Consider the following 27018-nt stretch of genomic DNA (forward strand, 5'->3'; position numbering starts at 1 on the left):
GAATATGTTGATGCTGAGTGCGCATGTGCAAGCAGATGAAATAATCTCTGTGTAAAGATCAAGGGTGCAGAAGCAAAAAAAAGAAAGAAAGAAAAACTAATTGAGAGAGGTTTGGGAGTGAGAGAGAGTGAAAAGAGTAATGGACAGCCCATAATCTTAGTGGAGAGTTGTATGTGCCCAAGTAGGAAAACAGCTTATCGGTGCAGTGAGAGAAGGCAGAAGAAACATGCAAAGGGGAAAGACGGAGGGATGAAAGAAACAAGAACATTGTAACTGCCACCGTTATGCTGCGGAGACTGTTGGTGATATGACATCATGTTGAATTAAGGAACTGACAAGAATAGCCGACATAGATAATAAGGGAAGAGGAGGAGAAATAAAGGCAGTGGATTCTAATCTGGAGTGGCATTAATACCACCAGGGAGTGGCACTGGGGTCGTGGTAGAGCTAGAGTTCTACGTGGAAACGTAGAACTGGTCCATGGTGATGACAGCATGGGAGCTCTTGAGTGAAGCTTCATTGAACTGGGAATTCAATTTATTTATACAGCGTCAAATCACAACAACAGTCATCTCAAGGTGCTTTACATTGCAAGGTAGACCCTACAATAATACATAGAGAAAAAAGAAGAAAAATGTTTTGATTTTCTTCACTGACCTGGGTGACACTTTTAGAGAATTGACCCTGTAGCGAGATCTGGTCAGCAGCAAGTGGCTAAATTCCAAAGATTCAAAGAGAATTGCAATTCCCGGTGTAGAATTTCGACCAGAGACAAGAGGATGTCGCCAATGTCTTCACCGGGTGGTGATGTTGTTTTCGGGGAGTCTTCTGGGCAATTTCTCTGAACATGGTGTCTCGTTCTTGGAAAGAGGAACTCTGTGCCTTCTTAACATCGAAGCACTAGTCAGTGTATTCCTGGAGAGCATCCAAATTGTCCTCTCTGGCCTTCAGAGTGTTGGAAATGATTATGCAGATATGTTATCTGTCAATTGTTTGGTGTATTTTAAGCTTCAAAAATATGTGTTTAATTCTGAGCCACCATTCATTTTTCCCCCCACCATGTCTCTGCTTACTCTGGATGGCATTATATTGGGCTCCAGTAATACTTTGTGGAGTCTTCCTGTTTTTATCTTGGTAATTCTTGTTCACTGTGTCTTATGTTTAGTTTTACTTCAGCGACATAAGGACACGTACACATACACAGTGTTGAAGAGTTGGAGATGTTTCATTTAGAGCTTTCTTTAGTGAGATTACTGGTGCAGCTTTTCTGCTATCCAACTCCTGGGACGGCTTTCCCTCCTGTGCCACTGACTTCCTGATAAAGGGAGTGTCTGATTGTCCGATCAGCACCAGCTGCCCTGCCAGCCTTTGAGTTTATCTTTTGTCTTCCGAGCCCTGCATTTGGGTCCAGATCTGCCTGCCACACAATGGTACCATGACTGGTGTCCTCTGTTAAGAGTATTCAAGTACTAAGACTGAGCTTGAAATGAAAACAGTTTTCTGTGATCCAAGCTTTCCAATCTGTTAATGAACTTTGTTTTTCCAAACTAGCTGTGTTTTGTGTTCACAGCCTGGTGACTGTGAAAATGAGCTGGGTATCTTTGAGTACAACATGAAAATTCAGGCTTTGTTTTCTAAGCCAGTCTGTGTTAATTCTGAGTTTTGTTGTTAAAAACTGTTTTCTGCTCCTGAGCTGGCGAAATCAGAGACTGTTTCTCTGTGTTGGGGTCTCGATAAAAACTGTACCTCAACTGGTATCTCCAGCGACCTCCAAGTGTACTTGTAGTATCCCGTTTGCTTGAGTTGGCTGCATGTCCTGCTCCAGCATCCTTGAGTATCTTGAGTATCCTGCATCCTCAGAGTGTCCTGAGTATCCAGAGCCCACGTTGCCAGAACCTGTGGTTTCAACACTGCCAGAGCACAAGGATTTGCGCCTCAATGACAGGCCATTTACCAAGATTCTGGAGGGGTTCTGCCTCCTCCATCATCACCACACTCCTTCCAAATCATCTGTTTCCTTGTCACCGTCATCAGCTGCAAGCTAAGGCACGGTGCCCCATCACCTCTGCTGATGTCAGTCCCTAGCCAAGCCTCCAGAGGGTCTTCTTTGACATAGTTCCTGGTCTCCAGAGGTCCTGGACCAGAGGGTCTCTTATGATGCAGTTGCTCGACCATCAGACGAGTTCCACCTCAGCCTCTCCTCTCTGGTCTATCCTCCTGAGGGGTCCCATCTTTGGTGCTGGCCTCTTTCACACTGCCCGCCAGCCAAGCCTTCTGAGGGGGTCCATCTCTGCTGTTGCCAGTGTCCCGTCTGGCTTCCACTTTCACTGGCCTCCTAAGCATCCCCTCCACTCCTGGGGCACCCTGTGAGGATCCAGCTTCCTGTCAACCTCAGACTTCAGACGTTTTGTCAAGATAGTGTAGATAGTTTGTCTACTTTACTTGAAGAACTTCTGAAAGGGAAGACTTTGCTGAACGGAAGTCTTCAGTAAGAACTCCGATCTGTGCCACACAAGTTGATGGCTGAAAAGTTTGCTACATGTTTCGTAGCAGACTGGAAGGTACGGGAATAGTTGACTCACCCTTTTAATCTTATTTGCCTTTCTATTGTTTTGTATATATTCCTCTAGACTGTATATATTGCTTTTGTTGGCTATTTATTTTTGATGTCTTTTTAAAAAAATATTATTCCTGCACCGTTGGTGTGGAGCACCTATAATTTTGTTATACATGTACAGTCACATTAAAGGGCTATTCTATTCTATTCTGTTCTATTCTATTCTATTCTATTCTTTGTTATCATTACCATTATTTTTTGTTCTTCTGATTTTTTTTTAAAGATAAACCCTGTGTGGATTTATTGACTGTGTAGTAGGACTCATGGGTGGGCAGGTAGGGATGGGAACATTCTTTGTACAAGTTAATTAAAAAAAAACAACAACTTTCATATAGCCATTCTGAATACCTGGTCCATGCTTGAATCACTTATAAGCTTGCAATTCGTTATTACCAAACTATTTAAAAAGCCCCCTGAAAAGTATTTTGAAGAAGACATTTTGAAATGAAGAAATTTTATATTTCAAGAATATACTTTTTTTTTTTAAAGTATATTATATATACAGATTAAATGTAGCAATTTTATGAATTTTACTGATGTAACCAAATGTTTTGGTGTACAACAATAGAATCAAATTAAACTGTTAATACACTTATACTTGTCATGTCATGAATATTATTGGGGTCTTTACTAAAACAAACAAACAAACAAACAAACAAACAGTAATTTCATTCACATTACTTGTTAGTTTTCCTAAAAGTAATGCAGCATGTTACTGAATTTCTCACTGGAGAAAGTAGTGGATTTATTACATTACTTATTACATTACTTTCACGTTATTTTGTAAGATAACCTGCAGTGCATTATCACATAATAGACCTTTTTCACACTTTTTTTTTTATCGGAAGTTGCTCATAACAAGCAGCAGGACATCCTAATATGTAGTGATAAGTAGATAGCAGATTTCTTCTTTGCAGGTCAGAAGAAATGGCACCGTGTAAATATCAAAGTTTTGCAGCATGCCAGGCTGTTCTTGTTGTACACAAAAACAGCCCTACTTATCTTTTCATTCATTCCTGGTTGGGACAGCCATTAAGAAGAAATAGATACAGGTGATCAGAAGACAGGAGGTGCTGAATTTGCACTTATGCAATAGACATAAATGCAATAACCAATGAAGATTATTTCAGTGGCTGCACAATCAGTTGTCAAAAAAGCAGTGTTGTCCCAAGCCTTTTCCCTTAAAAAAGTTCTACTCTACCACTGAAAAGCGGTCATTATATGAAATGATGAATAAACGTCAATTTGCCTCATCTTAGCCTGGTGAAGGTAGCGATATGGCTGCTACTGCTGTGAAGCTGGATCATGACTGCGTGATACAGCCATCCGCTGGTAAGCTTTTGCCTCATGGATATTAGGTTGTTCAATGTGTATGGTAATGTTATATGTACTGTTAAAGAATTTACTGTTAAATGCCTCTCGGCCCAAACAACAACTCATCTGTTACATAACTTGTTCACAAAATTCACGTAGCAGTATCTAGCAGTACGTTTGTAACTAGCCTGTTCAGAGTCTTCCATGTTAATTAGGTAATATGCATGCACTCACAGATTTTAATCAATCCACATACATATTTCAGTGACATTCACTTGTCAAGTACTGTAAATATGTTATCTTAGTAGTATTTTAGGATCTTTATCTTGCAATATAAAGTGCCTTGAAGCAACTGTTGGGATTTGGCGCTAGCTGAAAAAAAACAAACAAACCCAAACTGAATTGAATTGAAGTGAATTATCAGTTTCATCAGTTTTACTGCATTGTAACTGCTTTCTAGCTGTTGGGGATTCTGGGAGTGGCATCTGCAGGCATGTTGTTAACGAGATGTTTTGGTTATGATTGCTCTTCTGTGGTCTGTTCACAGGTAGTGGAAATATGCCAAGACTATTATTTTATTGTATTTAATTTCTTTATCTCTACAGGTGCCCTGGATGAGGCTGGGAATCTAAGACCTGGAAACCAGGTTGGAAGACGTAGTTCTGCCATCTCCTGCCCTGTTCAGCCGATAGTATGCATCAGATAGACAAATAAAACTCTGCACTAAATTTCCATCCAAGTGTCTTTAGGATCTTTTGCATCATCTACTTCTCAACTAGTGTACTGGACCAAAACAAAGAAGGTAGGTGAGAAAGCCTGCCTGACCCTAACCCTCTCCCATAGCATAACATTAACCGATGAGTTTCTGATATACTCCATGAAGGGTACTGCTGATATTAAGGAGCAACTCCTTGCTTACATGTTTAAACTGTGCATTGCCACAGTCAGGAGAAATACCATCACCTGGGCCAATTATCTTTTCATTGTGTTCATTCTCACTTCATATCTAGAGAAGCAGGGAAAAAGTCAAGCCCGCCATGTCCCTGAAATTCTAGATGTGCTGTGCCAATGTCAGGTTCATATTGGACTGCACAGAGATCACCCTGGAGACAGCCTCTTCCCTGACCTTACAGTGACGAGCATTCTTTAATTACAAAAACAGGACAACATTGAAATGGCTGATTGTAGTGTCTTTAGCAAATAACCACATGGGAAAAGGTGAGAGGTTATAAAGGCAAGAGCTTAGTTCAATTTAGTGCAAAGTACAAATGCATGAGTGTGTTATAATAGTACAGGTCTAAGTTAGCCTTCAATTCAACAATAAATACTTCATCAAACTCTTTCCACAGTTAAGCTTGTTTCGGGTATCAGTGACAAGGTTGTGTCATACCAGTCCCATAACTGCCATTCTGGCCTGAACTTGCCAGTAGTGGTCAAGTAGAGGATCCAAATGTAAACTCTTGGAGACAGTATAAGCTTCACAAAAGACTAGCTAGGAAACACAGGGGAGAAAAAGGATAATGATTCAACAAAAGACAAAGGCAGACTGGCATAATATATACACAGGAGGGTGATTACATGAGTGGAGTCAACTGGGAGTTAGACAAAACGACAGATGGGAAGCAAAACTGAACATAAAGTACACATGACAAGAGACTATCAAAATAAAACAGCAAACAGAAACACTGACAGACTAAGAAACATAAGCTTGACACAGACAACAGGTAAACAAAGAAAGAGATGACGGACTTGGAAGATACGAAATGACAAAATACAGAGGTCACTGTAAGAGGACAGGAGGGAGACACTAAAGCAGTGGTTCTTAAGCTGGGTTCGATCGAACCCTAGGGGTTCGGTGAGTCGGTCTCAGGGGTTCGGCAGAGCCTCCGCCGTGACATGCACGGCTCATTTTGTGCACCAGTAAAAACATATGAATGTCTTGAATTTGAAAAAAATCACATTTTATTTTTCACTAAAGAGGGGTTCAGTGGCTGCACATATGAAACTGGTGGGGTTCAGTACCTCCAACAAGGTTAAGAACCACTGCGCTAAAGGGAACTGATAAATGTAAGACATTTAAACTAGACATACATAATACACAGCGAAAACAATATGGAATAAGTATAACTCATAAACACAGGGAAACCAAGGTATAAAACTAAAACCAAGGAACACAAATCATTTTTCAAAACTCAGAACAATAAAGAATTAACAAGGTTTAAAAGCTCTAAACACAAAGCAGTGGGTCAAAGACCCAGAACCATGACAGTAGTCCTTGTGTGAATGGCTCAGAGTAGCATAGCCATTCTGTATGTTGACGTGAGCTTCCTGGGACACGTCATTTTTTAAATACTGCTCTTCACCTCAACAAGCCCAAACAGAGGCGACTATAAAGGAATTTAACACGCTAAAGCTGGTGGGCCTGAATGTCACACCAGAAGGTCCTTTAATACAAGGGGGGCAAGCAAATCGAGCCCAGGGCAAAGACACTGAGCAAGTCTAATCAAACAAATTTATTCCCATTTAAAAAAATTAAACAATAAAACAAATGTTCTTTTAAAACTAAAATCCAACACAAACCCTCAATAAAATTGTCCTGAAAAACCCCTGGCCTGGCTAATCTCCATAGGAACCCTCCCCACCAATAGGGCTGCAGCCAGCGAATGACAAACAGTACTCACAGACACAGGTACAGGTTTACCTCTGCCCTGGTGTCGATCATATGCGTTGTTTCCCACTGCTCGCTGTTTCTGTGACCAGAAATGGATGGCCGTGCCGTGTTGATGGGCCCATCTTCACGCAAGCCTTTTCACCTGGTGATCAGGCAGCATGTCCTTCTCTCTCTCTCACCTGGCTTATATGTGCTCCTACTTTCTAGAGTCTGGGCCCTCATCCCTTTTTGGTGCTCAGACAGTTTTTTTAACAGGTCCTTTCAGCAGCTGATAGGCCACCTCAGGGCACACCCACACCGCAACAGGTGTTAACCAGTTTGTCCGTTGTCCAGCCAGTCCACAGTGGATTAAAACACTACAAAACAAATATTAAAAATACAAATCATGCAAATAAAATCAAAACTGAGATCTCAGCAGCTGGGGTCTTTACTGCAGAATCCTGCTCCTCATACCCCTTGTGGCAACAGCATAGCTCCCGAAAATGACTGGAAGTCAGCCATGCTTTGCGTTGCCGTGCCCATACAAGACATACAGACTGCTGCCTGGTTCCCTTCTGAATTTCCCAGGACATTTGTAGTCAAACTTGAAGGGAGTAGAGAAGCATAAACAGATGTAAACTTGGGCAAAATGGACCTCTGAAAAAGTGCTGCATCAAAGAAAAGTCTGGGAACTCTGGAGCCATGTGGTACAGGATGAGGTCACTGGACATATGGATGGACAGTGGTACGTCATGGGGGAACCACGTGGGACAGTCCCAGGATGAGACAGAATCAGTTCCTTCTCAGACTGGCTTAATTTGGCCCCAGATACCACCATCTCAGGGTCAGAAATTTGTCCTAGAACAAAAGAGCGAAGAAATATACAAGGCATATGTAGTTCATATTTCAGTTACTGATCACACAGAGGAAATGTTCTAACACTTCACACACACACACACAATAGTGAAAATATTAGTGTTAAACATTACTAGGTGGTTAGTCACAACCATATGAACCTCTTTAAACAATAATGAAGCTTATGATTAAGTTCAATAATCACTCATCTACCTGCTTTCCTGGGTGTTTGACTGCTTTTCGGTTTACACCTCTACTGCTTTCCCACACTGTCAATCTCAGTACTGACATCATCACTCTGGTCCAATCATCAATCAAACTCGCTTTGCAAGGTTTAAATCTGGGCTCCGCACATTCTCCCCTTCAAACACCTCAGCCAGAGCTCTATTCAAGCCTCTATCTTCTTCGTCTCAAACAACAGCGTTCTTGACTCCGGAGGGTCCTGTACTAAATCCTATCACTGCTGGGATTCCGTCTAAATGAATTTCTCAATCTCAATAAATCACATTAAATTCTTCCAAGTGATCTTTCCTTATTGAATTAAATGCCTTTTACAGTGTAAACCTCAGACTGTTTTTGGCCACTGTTTGGTTTTTGCACCATAAACTCACCGACAGGTTCAGGATGGATTTTATTAAAAAGTGAAGAAAAAAGCAGGTAGTCTCCAATCCATTGTAGCTGTAGGTATGCATGTGTTCTTCAGTAATGCTGACATTCTAATTTTAAATTGTAACTATCATTGTTAGAATTTTACTCTGATATGTTTTAACCTTGCCAACCTGTGTTCTTAGTCAGTGTCATCTTTGTAAGCCACTTGTGCAAGGTGGAGGTGGTGAAACACATGGAACTGGGAATAATGTACGATCTGCTACAGGAGTGCAACTATGTGGTCGCGAAACCCGTTAATGGCTACACAGCTTCATGACATGTGACATCAAGGCAAGTAGTCTGAAATCATTAAGGCCGGAAGGGATGGCTTTCTTTGGTGCCAGCACTAAACATGATGTCTTCCGTAGCGTTGGTACCTTTTCCAGCAGCAGACTCGGGGGGGGGGGTTCAGTACTAAACCTATTGAAAACCTATTGTTGCATATTAAATACGCGATGCTCGACTGGGTTGCTATGACAATGACTATGTACATTAGGTGGTACTTAATTGTAATAGAAAACCAGTCGATCTAAGTCGAGTCGTGGTGAGCCGTGGTGAGTTGATCTGAGTAAGAACTAATAAAAAAGGGGCTATACAGAGGTGTTGACAGGACCAGGTTGTGATCTCATCTACCTAGTGGGGAGAAGGGTAGTGGCTCTGTATGGATCCTGCATGTTTACATACACAAAGTCCAGATATTTACTTATAATTATGACACATTAACAATTGTAGTTGCATGTCTTAGTGCTCTTGGTACATTGCACAACTTGGATCTCACGCTTATCTTAGTTGTAGCTATGTGGCAGCATAGCTAGAATCAAACAACATTTATAAACTTTAAATAAAAATTGAAATGCAACAATGTGATAGTGACTGGATGCTATAATTTTATTTCAGGCACACATTCAGCTGTCACCCCAGTACAGACTGCAGGGCTGCTTAAACTTAGGTAATGGAAACAACATCTTTATTTTTTTAGACAAAGCAGTGTGATCATGACTGGGTACACCTCGGCCACACAAGAGTCACTGTGGCTCCCTCTGACCGGTGTCAGCAGAGATCAAAGACACTACAAACTCCTGTACCTGCTGCTGTACTAGTCCACGAAGTGTTGTAATGAAACGTGCCAAAATAAATGACATAAAACGACTTCACGTCTGATGTACTTTTATTTTTAACATTCATAATGAAATAACAAGGTAGAGCATGTCCACAAGTGTTCCAGGAGGAAGGAAACTGAATTCCTCAGAAGGAAGGATAATTTTGGGTCTTATATAAAACTCTGGGTCAGGACCGGGACAAAGTCTCTTTTACACTGCTGGAATTGCAGCCATTGGAAAACAGAGCACACATCAGTATCTATCAGTCAATAAAAATTATTCACTGAAATCTGCCAACATACTAAAGTGCATTATATTTAGTGTTTAAACATATCCAACTTAAAGTTTCAGAGCTGTTTGTTTGTTCATTTTGAAATAAACAGCAACACAGAGAGTGCACTCAGCTGAAATGATTAACTTGAAATAAAATGCGTATTATTAATATTATTATTATTTTTTTAAATTGACATTTAGGAATCACTGTACAATACCATCAACTTCAACAATTTGTCACTACATGTATTTTTCTTTTTTCTGTATTTAAACAACTAAAATATCCATACAAAAGGAATGAAAGAAGAAAAAAAAGAAAATAAAAAAAAAGAAAGAAAATAGAAAAAGAAGCAAAGCAGGAAAAAAAATTCAAAAGGCATGTAGGGAGTGTGTTTTTGTTTCCATTAATATAACTAATATTTCCTCTAGTCTTCAAGTAGTTAACACCGTCAAAATCAAAAACTGGCCTGCGTTTTTTAATTTAGTCCATCCATTTCTTCCATCGTGATACAAACAGGTCCCTCTTGTAGTTCACATCTGCTGTCATTTTCTCCATCCTGTAAATGTCCATTGTGATGTTCATCCACATGTTCATAGTTGGGCTCTGAAGAAAGCCATTTTTTTGTGATGGCTTTTTTGCCTGCTGCCAGTAAAATATTAAACAAGTATTTATCGTTCTTTGTCCATCCTTCTGGCATAAGTCCAAAAGATAGAGTTTTACTTTCCAAAGGTAAATATCTTCCAAATATCTCTTGTATTGCTGCATGTATTCCCTTCCAACAAGTTTTAATAACATGACAGTCCCAGAAAATATGATAGTGATTTGCATTTGTATTTCCACAATTTCTCCAGCAAGCGGGAGGGTTACCTTCATAGTGAGCTTTTTGGTGAGATGTAATAAAATATCTTATCAGGCTTTTCCACCCAAATTCACTCCAGTTCTGTGAGCTGCTACATTTCCATTGATATGCCCATATTGTTGTCCATTCTTCCTCCTTTATCTCTATTCCTCCCTCCATTTCCCATTTTGTTTTAATATATAAAGTCGAGTGTAATTTCATATTTGTCAATCCTTTATAGAGGTCACCTATAATACCTCTGTTTTTATTTGAACTGTATGCCCTTTTAAATACGTCTAGCAGCTGTTTACTTAATTCAGCCTTAGCTTTTATCTTTTTGTTGACAAAATGCCTCATCTGTAGATATCTATAAAAATCCTGTGTTTCTAGTGAATATTTATCTTTCATTTTATCATAACTAATTAGTCTGCCTTCCTCCATTACCATACATAAAGCTGTTAATCCTTTATTTGTCCAATCTTTGAATCTGGTGTCCAATTTATTTGGAGCAAAATGTGTGTCGTATGCACACCACTTAAGAATCGCTACATCCTCTTCTAGTTTATATTCTTTTATTACTGTTTCCCAAATTTTAAAAGTCAACTTGATCCATGGATTTTCAATAGTTTTTATTAAATCTTGCAGGCTGCTGTCTGCTATAATAGCTTGTATGGGGATGGAGGTCAGACTCTCCTCAATAACTTTCCATTGAGTGTCATATGAAGGATTACACCAGCATATCATAGGTGCTGTAATTGTGCTGCCCAATAATAATCCCTAAGAGAAGGTAAGCCCCACCCCCCTTTTCCTTTGTTAAGTTGTAAGGTTTTGAATCTAATTCGGGGCCTTTTTCCTTGCCATATGTATCTTGACAAAATTTTATCCCATTCATTAAATTGTTTCTGGTTAATTTTTATTGGTAATGTTTGAAATAAATATAATAATTTAGGAAGTATATTAATTTTAATTGAGTCTATTCTCGAATATAAACTTAAATATGGAATTAGATTCCATCTCGCTATATCTTCCTTAATTTTCTTTTGTATTGGTAAGTAATTTCGTTCTAATAGTTCTGTAAGATCCTTAGGTATTATGACTCCAAGATATTTAAAGCACTATGTTTGCCATGCTAATTGGTACTTACTTTTAATTTCTTCTGATGGAATATAGTTGTACTTAAGCAATTGTGTTTAAGTTTTAAGTCAAATTCAGTAACCATGTGCTCCCCAGCCTCGTGTATGGGAGCCGCTCATACCACCCAGAGTCAGAACTACTCCACCGTCAAACCTATGGCACTCCACACCCACTTCAAGGCTATGCAGCAAGTCATCACCCAGGGAGCTCAAGACAGGGTGGAGCTTGGGGTGGACGAACACTAGGTAAGGATTTGGTTGTGCATTGTATAAATGCAAGTTTTAAATATTATATTCGAGTGAACTATACAGTGTTATTTCTATCATCATATGAACAAAACTGTAAATAGAAATAACCCACACAAAAAGAAACGTGAAATAAATGTCTGAACTGGAAAGGGAGGGGAAGTAATTATAGGATATTGTAGGAGGGAAGTGTATATTGTAGGATCTTTACCTTATAATATAACATGCATTGAGGTGACCATTGCTGTGATTTTGCACTATATAAATAAAATTGAATTGAAAATTGAAATATATTGAACTGATATACAAACCATAATGTACAAATGCAGTGTGGTTTATATAAATAAATCTTAGTATTTTATGGTATGTTACAGTTTTGATATTACTCCTATATTTTGACTACTATATTGGATTTCTTGTTTTGATTCCGTCCATAGGGTATAGTGTTTTTTTTTTCAACACACAGATGGTAGGTACTAAGAAGGTAGACTACTAGACAGAATGGACTAGGACTATAAGGAACAAAGGAGTACAAATGTACATGCCAAACGGAAAAGGAGAAAAAAATCAAACTGTTTTCTTTCTTTAGAATAAAAAACAAAACTCAAGGGCAAAAGATGGAGATAGAGAAGTAGTATTATTTTCTAAAAGGTGAAGAAAAGCAGGCTATGTATGGAAATACAAATTCATAACCATATCTGTGTAATGCTTCTCAGTTTTATTTTACAGCAGCTGAGCTCCATGGCCTATGTTGTTTATCCCACAAAAATCAGTAATCAGTACACTGTTTTTGATATTTTTCGGTTTTAAATCTCGCTGCAATTAGCCGTAAATTGTATCTCACAAACACTGTATGCTTGTGTCACAAACACAAGAAATTCAAATCAGTTTGGGTGTTTAAATAGTCTCCTCCTTGTATTTTGGGCCTTGAGAAAGACAGTTTTCTGCAGAGTTCTCACATCTTCAAACATAGCATAATTGGTATGGCCCGGATCTGACCCACATACCGCAAAGAATGATGGTCCTTTGGTCGCCCAGATCTGGTTTGCCAGAGGTGGCCCACACATGGGCCAGCACAAGGCCAGTTGCAGAACAGTTTCAGCTCTGGCCCCAGATGTCAGCCTAATGTGTACCTTAATCAAGCCATGTAATAACAACATGTGCTGGAACATAATAGTGCAAAAGTAACATGACGAATCTCTGTTCAGAGACTGAATGGACTGATTCTTCTATAGCACTTTTCTACTCTCCCAGATTACTCAAAGTGCTCTATACAAAATGCCACATTCACCCAACCACACACTTTATCTAAACTGAGTGCTTCCTAACTACATTCATAGTCTTGAATGCGAGGGATCGAACCACTAACCTTCCGATCAGTAGGTGACCTGCTCTACCTCCTGAGCTACAGCCACCCGGTGGTAAACATGAGTAAACCGTCACTAGGTTTTGGATAAAGTGTACACTCACAAACCTGTCAAACCTGCATTTGAAACATTGGCTACCGTAGCAGTATAGTATTGCAACAAGGCATTTGGGTCCTCTAACTAAAATAGGAAAATAGGAACATAAATATTGCCATCATTGCCAGACCTGGCCCACATCTGGTTGACATACACCCTGCCATGACACCAGTCAGTCAGAAGTGCCAGTGTGACGCCAGATCTGGGCCAGACCTGTTCTCTATGAGCCTGGGCCACATAAACCAAACCACAATCAAGCCAGATGTGGCATGCCATCACATAAACAGTGGCATCATTGCTAGGCCTGGCCCATATCTGGATGACATACCACTTACCACGCCAGAAGCCAGCCAGCAGTGCCGGCTTGACACCAGATCCGGGCCAGACCTGCTTTCTGTGTGGGTTCATGCAGTCCTGTCACTATGCTCTTTTTGTAAATACCATCAGTATTTTTATTTTTATTTTTTTATGCCAAAACCCAGTTTGCTCTTGTGCGATACATTGGTAGCTCAAAGTCTGAAGATTTTCTAAACTGTTTATATCATCTATGATATCAAGTAACTGAGGTTTGTATTTTGTTGCAAGGTCTGTCAGGGCTGTTTGACTCCAGTCTCCATCATGCCAGCCCCTCAGGTCCCGACCCCTCTGTCATGAATCTGATTTCAGTTCTGGATTCACGGCCTCCACAGCCCTCACCCTCTGCTTCCTCCCTTCTCTCTCAGTTCCGCACATCCTCTTGGCAGACTGGTGAGTGTCAGCCTGTTGTAGGAACAACATTTAAAAAAATAAATAAAAACAAACTATTGTCAGTCCTAGTTCTTAAACTTAAAATAAAACGAAGTCAAATTTCAGTCCTAAAAGTATTTTCACTGATTCTATAAGCAAAAAGTAAAATTTCTGTAGTCTGAAAATAAAAGTAAAACAATTGACAATTTTTCAAAAATGAACTTTTGAAAGAAGTTCATTTTTTCAATGACTTAGACTGACCAACACTTTCTATGTAATATTGTGTCCTGTAGCCATGCATACACCGGCCCCAACGGACCTCTTTATTTCAGGGGCACTTCCAGGTTCAAGCTCCTTTCCCTCCTCCTCAGCCCTTTCTGCATACCAGAATCCTAGCATTTTTTCTGGACGATCATTCACTCCCTCATTATCCCTGCAGGATACAACTACATTTAGCCGAACTTCTAACGGCTTGATATCCCCACATGATCCCTTGGTACATATCAAAAGATCCTCTCAGTCCAGCTTGGGCTTTGATCACTTGCTGTCTTCCCAGAGCACTGCCTTCCGGGGCTCCCAGGAATCTGCAACTCCCCAGACCCAAGACCCTTCCACTTCCTCCAATTGCCACCTGTCCCCTCCCCACTTTAATCTGTTGCCCTCTCAGCTTCATAACTCATCCTCTCAACTATATAATGCCTCGATGTCCTCATCGATGGCAGCCCTGCCATCTGCAGTTCTTCCTGAGCCTCAGCCACTTCCACAGACAGCAATTTCCCGCCATGATAGTGTGATCAAGCATTACCCTCGCTCATCTTCAGCCCACACCACAACCCTACAATCACAATCCTATGCCAGCTCTGGTGGTTCATCTGGCTACCACCAGCTAGTCAGCCATTATCAGCATGCTGGTGTGTCCTGCAGTCCACTGGGGAAACGGAGCCTATCCTCTGACCCCAAGACCTCACCACGGATGGAATCCCAGATATATCAACCTGTCATCCAAACAGCTTATACCTCATCATTATCCAGCTCCTCAACTCCCTCCTCCTCTTCAGCTACTACTAAAGGTGCCAAAAGTTCCTGCTCCACAAGTAACTATTCGTCTTCTTCCGGTACCCCACAAACTCCACTATCAACGTCCTCCACCTCCTCTTTATCCTCTTCTAGCTCAAAGACCAGTACTATTTCTCTGTCTGCTCCCTCTCTTCAGCAACCCACACCTCAGTCAGCACTAGTACCACCTCTTCTCCCAGTGGTGTCATCATCCCTTGTACAACAAGCAGCAGCCAGTCAATGTCTGTCCACCTATGGCTCTCAATCTGTGACCAAACCTAGCACAAGCTTGCCAAACCAGACCCCTCCCCAGAAACACATTCAGTCGTATTCCCCCAGCCTGCCACCATCTACACACATGAATGTGCATTATGATGGCTTCAACTCACCCCATGTCCGGGACTTGAGCACTGGAGCAAGGAGCAGTGGGGGGAAAGACTTCATGGGTGTAGGCTCTGGTGAACGCTCCTTCTCTGTAGAGATAATCGTTCAAGACTCAAGTTTTGTCTCAACATCTCTCAGAAAACCACACACTCCATCCACTGAATATGGGAGTGGATCAGCTGGGAGTGGACCTGGTATTCACAGTGTAGTAGGCTCTGCGGTAACTGGGAACGGGGCTGCTGGTAATAAAGGCAGTAGCGCATATCACCTGACTGAGTCTAGTACATCACCCTCAACCAATTCTACTATCAGTTATTCAGGATTGCACTCTCCTGTAGCTGCTCGACCTGTACAGTCCCCTGGAGGCTCAGGGGCAAATAAATACTTGTCTTCGATCCCAGCTCCTACTTTTATGTCCTCACCACAAGGTTTCCCTGATAACCGACAAGCTCGGAACCAGTTGTACCAGTCAACACCCCCGAACACCAAAACAGAGGCCACAAACATGCTGGGAGCTGAGGAATCCCAAGACGAAGGAAACAGTGAAGATTTCCTTATCCACCACTTACTACATCCACAAAGCTCAAATTCCCATTCTTCCCAACATCACCCACATTCTGAGCAACTGTCTCAACCTATCCTTCATGGGGAGAGCAAGGGAATGACACACGATCTTAACAAGACATCAGAAGAGCTCTACCAGCTTCAGAGTGTCATTCGTACCAATAACATTACCAGCAATTCTGGTCTTGGAATGGCAATTAATGATACAGTGAGCTTAGACAGACCGTTAGAAATATCACAGAAGAAACAGCAGGCCAGGTCAGACTCGATCATGTCAAAGTCAAATACTTCAGGGGTACGAAGAATATCTGATTCTCATTCTCATGCCATCCACTCGCATCATCAGCAAAATGAGTTAATGGGTTCTGCGGTCCATTATGGAAGAGGTGATCCCTACATACAGCACCCAAACTCCCAGCATCCTCATAGCACTTCACATGTGTCCACACACTCTCAGCACTACACTCAGCACTCTCTGCACACTCAGCATACACATCACTCTCAACATTCTCAGCATAGTCATCGTAATTCCCTCCCACAAAGTCATTCTCATATAGAGATTAAGAAGCCTTCAGATGCAAATGACAATGCCTACTATGCACCAGATGTACAGCAAACTCGACAAAGCCATGTCTCTGTCACTCTGATGAATATGTCACCAGACCATCCCAAGCAAACTCACATGTTACAGTCTGTCCCTTCTCACACTATCCAAAACAAGCTGGATTCCCAACAAGCCCCACAACAGCAACAGAAGCACCACCACCAGCAGCAGCAACACCAGCAAGCTATGATGGGTTCAGTTAGAAGAGCAGGGTCTGCTGGGTTGGAATCCCATGTACAGAACCGGTCCTCACAGAGTCTAGATACCCACTACAGTGGAACCCATCCAACATATCAAACACGAGCCAGTCAGAGTTCAGTATCTCCACTACAGATGCTAGATCAATCACTTTCTCAGGCCAATGGTACAGACAGTGGAAAATCTCTGGACAGAAGTGGAGCTGATATGACTGTGACAGGACAGGAAAGAGATAGAGGAGACAGACATACACAACAGCACAGACTTAACACCCACCAGCATCCTCAACAAACAAAATCGGATCTTCATGACTTCCTTTCTGAACAAGATTTGGACTTATACACCCCTTCACACTTGAGCCATCTCAGCCAACCTCAGACCCACCCCCACACCCATGCTCTGCAACACACTCAGCACACTCATCATCAACTGTCTGTTACCACTCAGATAACTCATTCACACTTGCAACAGATGACAATACATTTAGCAACACCCCAACAACAGCAATCCCAGGTCACAGATCCTGAAACACAACTCTCACACTCACAGTTAGAGCAGCTCAAACAGCATCAATTTGAGACAGTAAGCCAGACAGATAAAGTAGGACAGACTCAAGCTCAACTGCAGCAATGTGCACCTTTGACCTCAATCTGCTTTCCAGACTGTGTTTTTCCTGAGATCGAGGATCTGTTTTGTTCATCTGAATACAAATCAAGCTGTGTGGGGGCAGGACACAGTGCTCAAGAAAACCTCAGCCAGGGTCATGGACCGATACAAGAAGATATGGAGGCTTTAAAATCAGGAGGTGCTGCAGAGGGCTACAATATGGTTGGTCATCAAAGCAATCAAGGATTTGGACAGTACTGCCAAAGACTTTCAAGAACAGGAAATGGTGATCTGCACTTAGACCATGACTGTCTGAAGACTCATGAGCTTCCTTCCACTGTGAATACTGACCAGCTTGGCCTCATCCAATCCCAAACTCCCATTATGGGATTGAATTCAGCAGTTCAAGAGGATAGCTTAGTCAACAAGATGATAGCAACTGTGGGAGCGGATGAAAATTCCAACAGCACTGGTGTAACCTCTCCTATCTTCTGTTCCTCTCGACCCAAAAAACTGCTGAGGACCAGCTCATTTCACTTGCTTAAACAGCGACGTGAGCCACAACCTCAAACAAAGAAAAACTATGTGCAGGAGTATGAATTTGGGGACGACGAAGATAAAGCTGATGTTCCAGCAGATATTCGCCTTAACAATCGCCGGCTTCCTGACTTGCTGCCTGACTTGGTGTCCAGTTGTAGAAAACCTGGTGGGGTTTCTGGAATAAGTGGACTAAGCCCACAAATAGGTGACATGGACTTTTGCCACCCCTCCAGCTACTCTTCTCTTGGACACCCTTCGCAACCCCCCCCTCACGATGGTCCTAAGAAAAGGGGCAGGAAACCAACTAAACCAAAACGTGAAGGACCTCCTCGGCCACGAGGTCGCCCACGTATACGTCCTCTTCCAGAACCTCCTTACTGTAGGGGCCTGATGGGATCTGTGGCTGGAGAAAATAGGAGGGGGCGTAGCCGAGGTCGAGGGCGAGGCAGACGGGAAGAAGGAAAAGTGCAAATGCATCGGGATATGAACAAAACACAAACCCTTTCATATAATCACCAGCAACAGTACCAACAGCAACAGTGCAGCCAACAACAGCACCTCCAACATCATCAACAGCAACATCACAGGCAGCAGGCGGATCTCCATCAGCAGCTCCAACAACATCACCACCATCACCAGCAAGAACATGTTTCCTGTCCCCACCCTCAACTGCATCATCAGCAACAACAGCATACATCTCACCAGCCACAGCAAGATCCAGTCAGAACTTTTAAGGTAATGCAGAAAATCTGGTATGTAAATCTGGAATCATGATCCTAAGCAGGGTAAAACCTGTCTTAGCTTGGATTCTTCTTAGTACTTAATAACCTATCTTTTTCTCAGATCAAACTGCCCCTTGCCACTATGTCTCCACCAGAGTCCTTGTTGAGGACAGACTCGCTATCCAGCAGTGAGCCTGTTCTCTCTGAGGGATCGGTGGGGTCAGCACCATCTCTGGGCTTGAGTCCTGGTCCCACTACCACTGTTGACTACAACAGAAATGAGGTGAATCAGACAAAAGACGAGATGATGATACATCAGCAGAGAGCTAAGGAGGTAAAGAAAACTAAGAAGAAAAGAGGCTTCTCATAAAAGCTGCAATAGAAATGTCTGATAAAAGTGTATTTTATCTGCTACACTATAACATTTTGGAAACAGATGTCTAAAGGTGTCATTCCATTCCTAGCATTTTTTCTGGACGATCATTCACTTCCTCATTATCCCTGCAGGATACAACTACATTTAGCCGAACTTCTAACGGCTTGATATCCCCACATGATATCAAGGAAGTTCGCAGTGCGAGGCAGGCCGAAGGTGAAAGTTTTCTCCCCTGAGTCAGATTATATTTTAAGAATGGGGGGACTTTTTTTTATGGGAAAGCCAGATGACTAATTCTGTAAACAAAAGAAATTACTGTTTAAGCGAAAACATAATTATCTGAAGAGTAGATTTTGTTTTTAGTGAACAAGAAAATAGTTTAAAAAAAAAAAAGAGCTCAGAGACATAGGGAGAATCAAATCTGCCATCCTCTGCTTTACAAAAATTATCATATAACCAGTATGAACCTTTTGTGATTTTTTTGTAATTTAATTGGTCCATAAATACTTACTGATAGGTTTAGTAGAATAAGCGGGTAACAATATTTTTAAAGAAATGAAGTAGTGGGTAACTTTGAGGTGTTTTACAGAAATGAGACATTCATAATACTGTAAGTAATTTTAATTAGTGTCTAACTTTCTCCATCTTACACTGTAAATATGCTGTATTTTTAGATACAAACGACCTTATGTGTGTACATTTTTATATATCAATTTGTTATTGAGTCATTTAATGTTTTCACAGCTTTATTTAATATTCATTTTCTTTGTGTGCTGATGGCTGTTTGACTATTCCACTATCCTTTTATAATACAACATATATGTTTTATATATAAAAATATGATGAAGGCCTTTGCCTGTCTAATGAGAGAGAGAGAGAGAGAGAGAGAGAGAGAGTGAGAACAATAGAGCAAAATTAATTTTTTTAAATAAATATTGTTCAACTTCAACTTTCAAAAGCACTATAAGAAAACTACAAAAACCAAACGTTTGTGAATGAAGAAAGACTCCAATAGAAGAATTTGTTTTTTATTTAAATAAAAAACAAAACTGATTGTAAAATAATTAACATAATAATAAACAGTACTTTTATTTATATTTCTCTTTATTTGTACATTTATGTTAGTGTCTGCTTCTTTGCTTTTCTTTTTTATAGCCATTCTTTTCTTCTTTGTTTCTTTTTGTCATGAAAATGAATCTGAGGGAGAAAATTCTCTGGCTCTTCTCAACAATGTTGCTCATTATTCTGCTAAAATGCATGGAAATCAAACACTACTTATAATTACTGACAGTATAATTTCTTTCTTCATTCATATAAAAACTGGAATTGTAACTCTTTATTCTAGTATGCCCATTAGTAAGTCTTTGCAGGTAAATTAAATGGCCTACATTAAAAATGTTTTTTAAAAAAAAACACATTTAAAAACTACTTTAAGATGGGGGAATCAGACCTTCAGTTATGAGCCATGTTATAAAGTGAAGTTCAGAATAAACAATGAGCAGAAACAGATTTATCCTTGTAGTCATGTAATATCATTTGGGGTGTTTAAGCACCATGTGCTGAGGTCTTGCATCTCAGTGTTGTCTGTGAATGTGTGGGAGAAACAACTGTCACCATGAGTGGAAGCTGACTGCTTTTACATGGCAGTTTCAACTTTGGGTTTCATGCTAGAGTGAAACAAAAGGTAGTTGCCATGGCAACGGGAAGATGCTCTGTATGTACAATCAATATTCTCAGTATAAGGGACACCTGAAATTTCCCCCAAAATGAAAGTCAGTAATTGCACATTTAAGCAAAAGTCTTATTATTTAGTAAATGTTGTTAGCACTGCAAGTAAAAAAACAGACTAAGTGTTAAAGTGCCGACTTGGCATCTGTAGGACTCCACCTTCAAAATGGGTGAAAGACAACGACGTTGCAGGACAGTACAGCAAAAACATTGCTGTTTTTCTTGTGTTTAATTTCCTGAGACAATAATTATTGGTTCAATAACAATACTCATTATAGCTAAACTGGGTATCAAGTTTAACCTTTCTCTGTAATGGTTTGACCTATCCTTTGTTATATATTTATTTACCCTTGTCATTACGTTTTTAACTGTAAAACAGCTGGTGGTGGATGGTTGGAAGAAAGAAATTGACAATTCACTGAATCCTGAAGCCTGGACTGCTATGCAGAAACTCTCAAATTCAGTAAGTTCCTTTACTCCATTGCATAAATGAGGAAAGCCAGGAGCTTCATATATAATTCATATGTCATCTATTCAAATTCAAGCCTCTGGAAGAAGGATTTCTTCATAAATCAGGTAGTTATAGGCATTTAGACAATACCTGTGAAATAATGTGGCACTGATCCCTGGTAGAGTCTGCAGTGGAACAAAAGAACAACAACATCAACACTATTTTAATTTGTATAATTTGGGAAGAAAGTGGATAAGGCTGATTGACAGCCAGCTTTTTCTGGCTTACAAAACGAAGAGGAGAGCGATGCCTGCCACCAAGGCAGCTGTTGCCACAGTTACTGCATTTTTCAGCACAAGACCTTAGTGCCATCTGCTGGCTGTTAAGCTGTACTACCAAGATCTGTATTTACTGCTAAAGTGGAAAACTCCTTCACAGCTCTTACAAACTTTATTATAATGGAAAAGTTAGATTGTTGTTTATTCCACATGTAAAAAATTCAGCACAAAGGGTGTCTCTTTATTTGCTATAAGCTATATACGCAATACATGGACAAACGTATTGGGTCAATACAATGATTTGAATTCAGCTGTTGTCAGTTACCTGGCCAGTTTGTTTCATTTGTGAAAGAATGAATTGTTCGAAAGAGTGCAGTGTGCTACAGTAATGGGATGCCACACCTGCAACAACTTAGCTTGTAAAATGTATTTCTTCTAGATATTTGATAAGCATGTGAAGTTGCAGAGTGGGTTCACTGTTTGCTGAAGGGCATATTGTGTAAAAGTCACTCACTGAGGCCTACGTAGCTCTGTCCATGAAAGTAAACTTTGACACAAAATACTCTGTTTTATCACATCATAGCAAACTTGTAGGGTTTGGACTTTATAGATCAAATAACAAATCTGTCATTTACCTTAAAATAAGATAAGATAACCTTTATTAGTCCCACACGTGGGAAATTTGTTGTGTCACAGCAGAAAGTGGACAGTGCAAAGTTACAGTAGCAAAAATTAAGAAAAATAATGGAATTGGATAAGATGATAAGAATAGGATACTATATACAACTGCATTAAATACTATATACAACTGAATTAAATACTATATACAACTGCATTAAATACTATATACAACTGAATTAAATACTATATACAACTGCATTAAATACTATATACAACTGAATTAAATACTATATACAACTGCATTAAATACTATATACAACTGCATTAAATACTATATACAACTGAATTAAATAGTACGTTGTCAGAAAAAAGAAAAATTGCACTTTATTTCACATGTGTGGATGTGTGTGTTTGGTCATCTGCAAAGTCTTTGTTCTGGAGTCTGACAGCAGTGGGGAGCAAAGATCTGCAGAATCTCTCAAGTTAAAAATGCAGCCACTTAGGTGAACAACTGATGTGTATGGAGGGACACATCAGTGTCCAAAGTAGTGGTTTATGTGCAAGTATACCATCAACACTGACACAAATACAAGAAGACAGCCTTTGAATAGATGTCCACTGTAGTCTTTCTAAGTGAATGCTGGCAATTATTATGTCATAACACCATCAGTTATTAGCGTCTGCTTTTTTACAGATTGACGAGAAGGTCTTTGACTTCAAACCAAGCTTTATGGCCTCTTTTTTGGATTTTCTGAAGACAGGTAAAAAACAGCCAGCCCTTGAACCAAGACATGATGGAGGCAACCAAGAAACCTGTTCCTCTATGAGGGGAGGAATTAAATGCTTATCCTCACCATCTCCTCCCCTACCACCAACTTCTCCCCAGCAGCCTCCAGAACAGTTCAGCGATGGCAGCCCGGGTGAAGGGCCAGACCTAACCCTCAGTAGCTGCCAAAGTCCCTGCAAACCTCTGGATGATGAACTGAAAAGAAACCTGGAGACTCTCCCCTCTTTCTCCTCTGATGAGGAGGATTCAGTAAATAAGAACCAGGACTTGCAGAACAGCATCTCATCTGCAATCTCTGCCCTCTATGACACTCCACACTCACTGGCTGCTGCAGTGGCTTCTGCAGTAGTCAAAGCACAACCCATGCTTTCTCCACCCACGCCACAGGAGCCGTCGCTCAGCCCGCCTCTCAAGACCAATTCTCCCCTCATTCCTAGTATGGAGAGCATAAAAGATGGGGCACTTGCACACACTCAGCATAACCCACAAAGTAAACAAAACACACGTGAGGAACAAAAAATGATCTCCACACTGTCGGACATGGAGGGGGTAGGATCTCAGCATGAAAGAGAAGAAGAAAACAGCAAGGAGGAAGGCGAGGAGATGGCAAGCAAAGAAGAAAACATGAGGCATTCACACAATATGTTGCAGGGACCAGCGGAAAAGCAGGAGAGGGAGGATACAGCATCTGACACGCAGATTATGGAGGGCCATGATGGTATTTATATTTGTCCTCTTATTTCCTCTTTAACAGCTTCAGTTTGTAGTTATGTTCTGTGGTGCTCATCTGTGAGATGGCCTCCATTTAACACATGTGTAACTTCAGCTTGGTTGTAGATGTTAGTGTCTCTCTGTTAAAACATTGTCTCCACTGTCAAATTTCTAAAAATGTGTCGTGTCCAAATTCATGGGCTGCATCCTCCTGAGGCCGCATTTGTAGACCGATTATGTCACAAGGCTGTCCAAATTCGTAGACTCTTCCAAATGCAGCCGACTAATGTGTCCTCCTTTTCCCCGAATTTGAAGGATGGGTCGGGTGTGTCCTTCGTGGCCCACCATATCCCAGAATTCATAGCACTGCTCAGCCAATTCCAGTTTTCAACAATGGCGGCCGCTACTAAGTTTTAATATTACTCTTATTATTCTTTCTGGGTCACAAAATAAACTTTAAAGATATTTTCAGGCGAGCATGTAGCCGTGTAAACTCCAAATATCTGCTCGGTTTATCAAGACATCACATATTTACGGAGCCCCGCAGGGGACATAGGAGAAAAAAAAATGAAGACGAACTTTTGCGAGATCTCGCAAAACAAACTCGGGATCTCGCAAAACTTTTGCGAGATCTCGCAAAAGTTGAATTCCAACAATGGCGGCAGCTACTTAGTTGTAATATTACTCTTTCTGGGTCACAAAATAAACTTTTAAGATATTTTGAGGCGTGAATGTAGCTGTGTAAACGTCAGATATCTGCTCGGTTTACAAGACATCACATATTTGCAAAAGTGCTCCGACGTTTTCGGAGATCTGACACCCACCAGCTCGATAGCTGACCAGGAGGTCGAGGGTCACTAGAGCCGCCGAGAATGGCAAACTCCCGGCACATCATTTTCAGATCACCGCGGTCTTTCGCTACTGAGGTTAAACGTAAGTCACTTATATAACCTAAAATGTTATTGTTTGGCTTTTTCGTGTTTTATTTGTTCTTGAGTAAACTGGTTTGGCTGAGACTAAAGTTATAGTTTTCACACAGCTGAATAAACATCACACAGAAAACTGAAACAGAAGTGTGAGATGGTCGAGAATTTACACCAGTGTCCTGTTATAATTTAGATAGCAAGGAGCAGACGGCTGAGCTTATTAAAGTCCACCGAGACAGCGGTGACGCAAATCTGAAGGCTTCCGGTCTACCCGACCTTCTGAGGACCCGGCCCACATAGACCGCGAAGGCCGGGTCCTCAGGAGGATGCAGCCCATGAATTTGGACACGACAAAATTCTCTAGATCAGTCTTTCTGATGATGAGTGCCATTTAAAATTTCCTCAGAAGTCAGTGTGCCATATGATTGCATTAGCAATAAATTTAATAATGCTCTATATGAACAGTTACACACTATATAGAACCACTTTATAGAATTATATTTGTTTGCAGATGCTGGCAGCTATCAGCGAATAGTTATCAGCTATTATGAAACAAAAAAAGACTTTTTATCCATAACAGCAAATGAACTGTACAACAGAAAATGCAAATGCTATTTATGGTCTCCTCACAACAATGATAAGAAAAATAAACTGTGCCAATATGGCATGTTTGTTAATACAGAGACACACATGTTAATGTGATCTCTGGTCTCCCACTCAGAGACACAGGTCTCCCATTGTCCAGCATTCAGACGGCTGCCTGAGGACTCATGTGAGAGAAAATCTGCTCACACAGATATGTAGAGCCAAATACTGTCAATAAGGCCTCTGCAATGTTCTGAAGACAGTTAAACTTGTCAGGTAGTGATGTCCAGCAGGTGAAAATGCAGCTCCATGAACACGCACAGCTGTGGATTCCAGCTGCTTCGATGTTATATGTATGATTTCTATACATTTTACGTCAGATAAAAACTTTGGTTGTAAGCTTCAGATAATTATTTAATAAAAGTGAGACATTTTAAATCAGAATAAGAAAGTATTTCTTTGTGCCCCCTCTCCCTGTTAATGCCCTACCTGCCCCCCTGGCAACACTTTGCTAGACCCGCCCCTGCACAGTTACCAGCTGTCAGCTACATAAAAAAAAGGATCCTGGTGTTATTTGTCTCTCAGAAACAGTTCATAACTTCAACTCATTCATGTCACCTGAAAGGTAAACCTGTTTCTCCATCACCTGTTCAGCTCTGATGATTCAGTAAGGACATCTCCTGGTTTCATCTTCATGTTTCCCTCTCACCACATATCCAAACCGACATCATGACCAGCAGCTTTACAGCTGTGGCTCCAGCAAACATCAGCTGATACTAGAAATTAATATTAAATAAATTCTAACAACAGCTGATCAAGCTTAAACGTGCTGCTGTTGTTTAGCGCGACATCCGCTGGTTTCTTCTTTCTGGCGCAAAGTGGACGATAAACAAACAAGAGAGAAAAGCCGATCAGCTGATCATTGATCAGTTTCATGACTGAAGTAGCAACAGGAGAGGGGGGGGAGAGAATGAGAGAAGAAGAGGCAGCTGCAGCAAAGACACAGAATAAATCCAGCTTTGTGTCTTTTTCCATTCTAGCTGAAGTCCGGGACAAACTGTTCCTTTTCACCTCAACACGAAACGAGTAATATTTTCTCTCAATACGGAACGATTTCGTCTTTTTACAGGACGGTTGGCAACTCTACTAACTAACCTTGTGAACAAAATAAAGTTCACTATCAGTAACATCACAGCAGCCACCCAGCTGTATAGAAACTCCGTCATGCTAGCTAGCACGCAGTACAAGTTATTGTAACTGACTGTAAAAAGTCAGCACAACGAAAATAAACTCCACGTTTTACAGCATCCGGAGGATGGTCGTTGTACTCCAACCCACCTCTGGCGCTGGTGCCCTACCCTCAATTTTAAATGCATTTAGACACTAAGGTGTCTGTGAAGGTTCTCAGTCATCCAGGTCATCGTAGTCAAAGGAGCTTGCAAAGAAAAGCGTCTGGACTTCTTTAAGTTTACTTGAAGACGTTTCACCTCTCATCCGAGAAGCTTCTTCAGTTCTAAGGTCAAATGGTGGAGAGTCCCAGATATAAACCTAGTGGGAGTATCCCCCCACAGAGGGACAAAAGGACCCCCTGATGATCTTCTAATCGCCTGAGCCAAGGTGTGAAACTGGGTGTGGGTCCCAATCAGCCAGAGTTTCGGGTGTGTTCATTGTGAAACCTGGCCCCACCTTATCATGCGAATTCCTGAGGTCAGATGGCCCAGGATGTGAGTGGGCGTTAAGGCGTCTGGGAAGGGATCTCAAAACTGGATTATAGATGGCAGAGAGTTGGTGTCGTAAACCCCCGCCTCTGTTCAAAGATGGTCGCTCACAGTGGACATAGATGGCTTCTTAGACACTAAGGGTTTTCGGGAGGAGCCGTGCTGCTCTCTGAGAGGAAGCTAGTACCATGCTCTCCTGAGTTTTAAATGCACTTTAGAACAGCACACAGCAACACTACATATGAGCGGGCATAGGGAGGTTTGAGGTCTTCACTCACCCCGGTTCTGTTAGCCGTCAG

The 27018-nt window shown here is 41.0% G+C and overlaps 1 protein-coding gene across 5 annotated transcripts in view; it reads left to right on the forward strand.

Annotated features, from left to right (window-relative positions):
• prr12b (proline rich 12b) overlaps window positions 1–27018 on the forward strand; it is a 73501-nt gene that overhangs the window by 26997 nt on the left and 19486 nt on the right. For 2 of the 5 annotated variants that reach the window (XM_084927165.1, XM_084927169.1), the window contains exons 2-7: window positions 11527–11675; window positions 13724–13885; window positions 14158–18551; window positions 18660–18872; window positions 21022–21105; window positions 22687–23497. In XM_084927165.1, the coding sequence (XP_084783291.1) occupies window positions 11527–11675; window positions 13724–13885; window positions 14158–18551; window positions 18660–18872; window positions 21022–21105; window positions 22687–23497 (5813 nt within the window). The remainder of the gene's footprint in view (window positions 1–11526; window positions 11676–13723; window positions 13886–14157; window positions 18552–18659; window positions 18873–21021; window positions 21106–22686; window positions 23498–27018) is intronic. The other 3 variants (XM_084927167.1, XM_084927166.1, XM_084927168.1) reach the window with 3 other exon arrangements.

The sequence above is a fragment of the Perissodus microlepis genome, chromosome 4 (assembly GCF_051167445.1).
Source record: "Perissodus microlepis isolate ML-2025 ecotype Zambia chromosome 4, ASM5116744v1, whole genome shotgun sequence".
In the NCBI taxonomy this organism is placed as follows: domain Eukaryota; kingdom Metazoa; phylum Chordata; class Actinopteri; order Cichliformes; family Cichlidae; genus Perissodus; species Perissodus microlepis.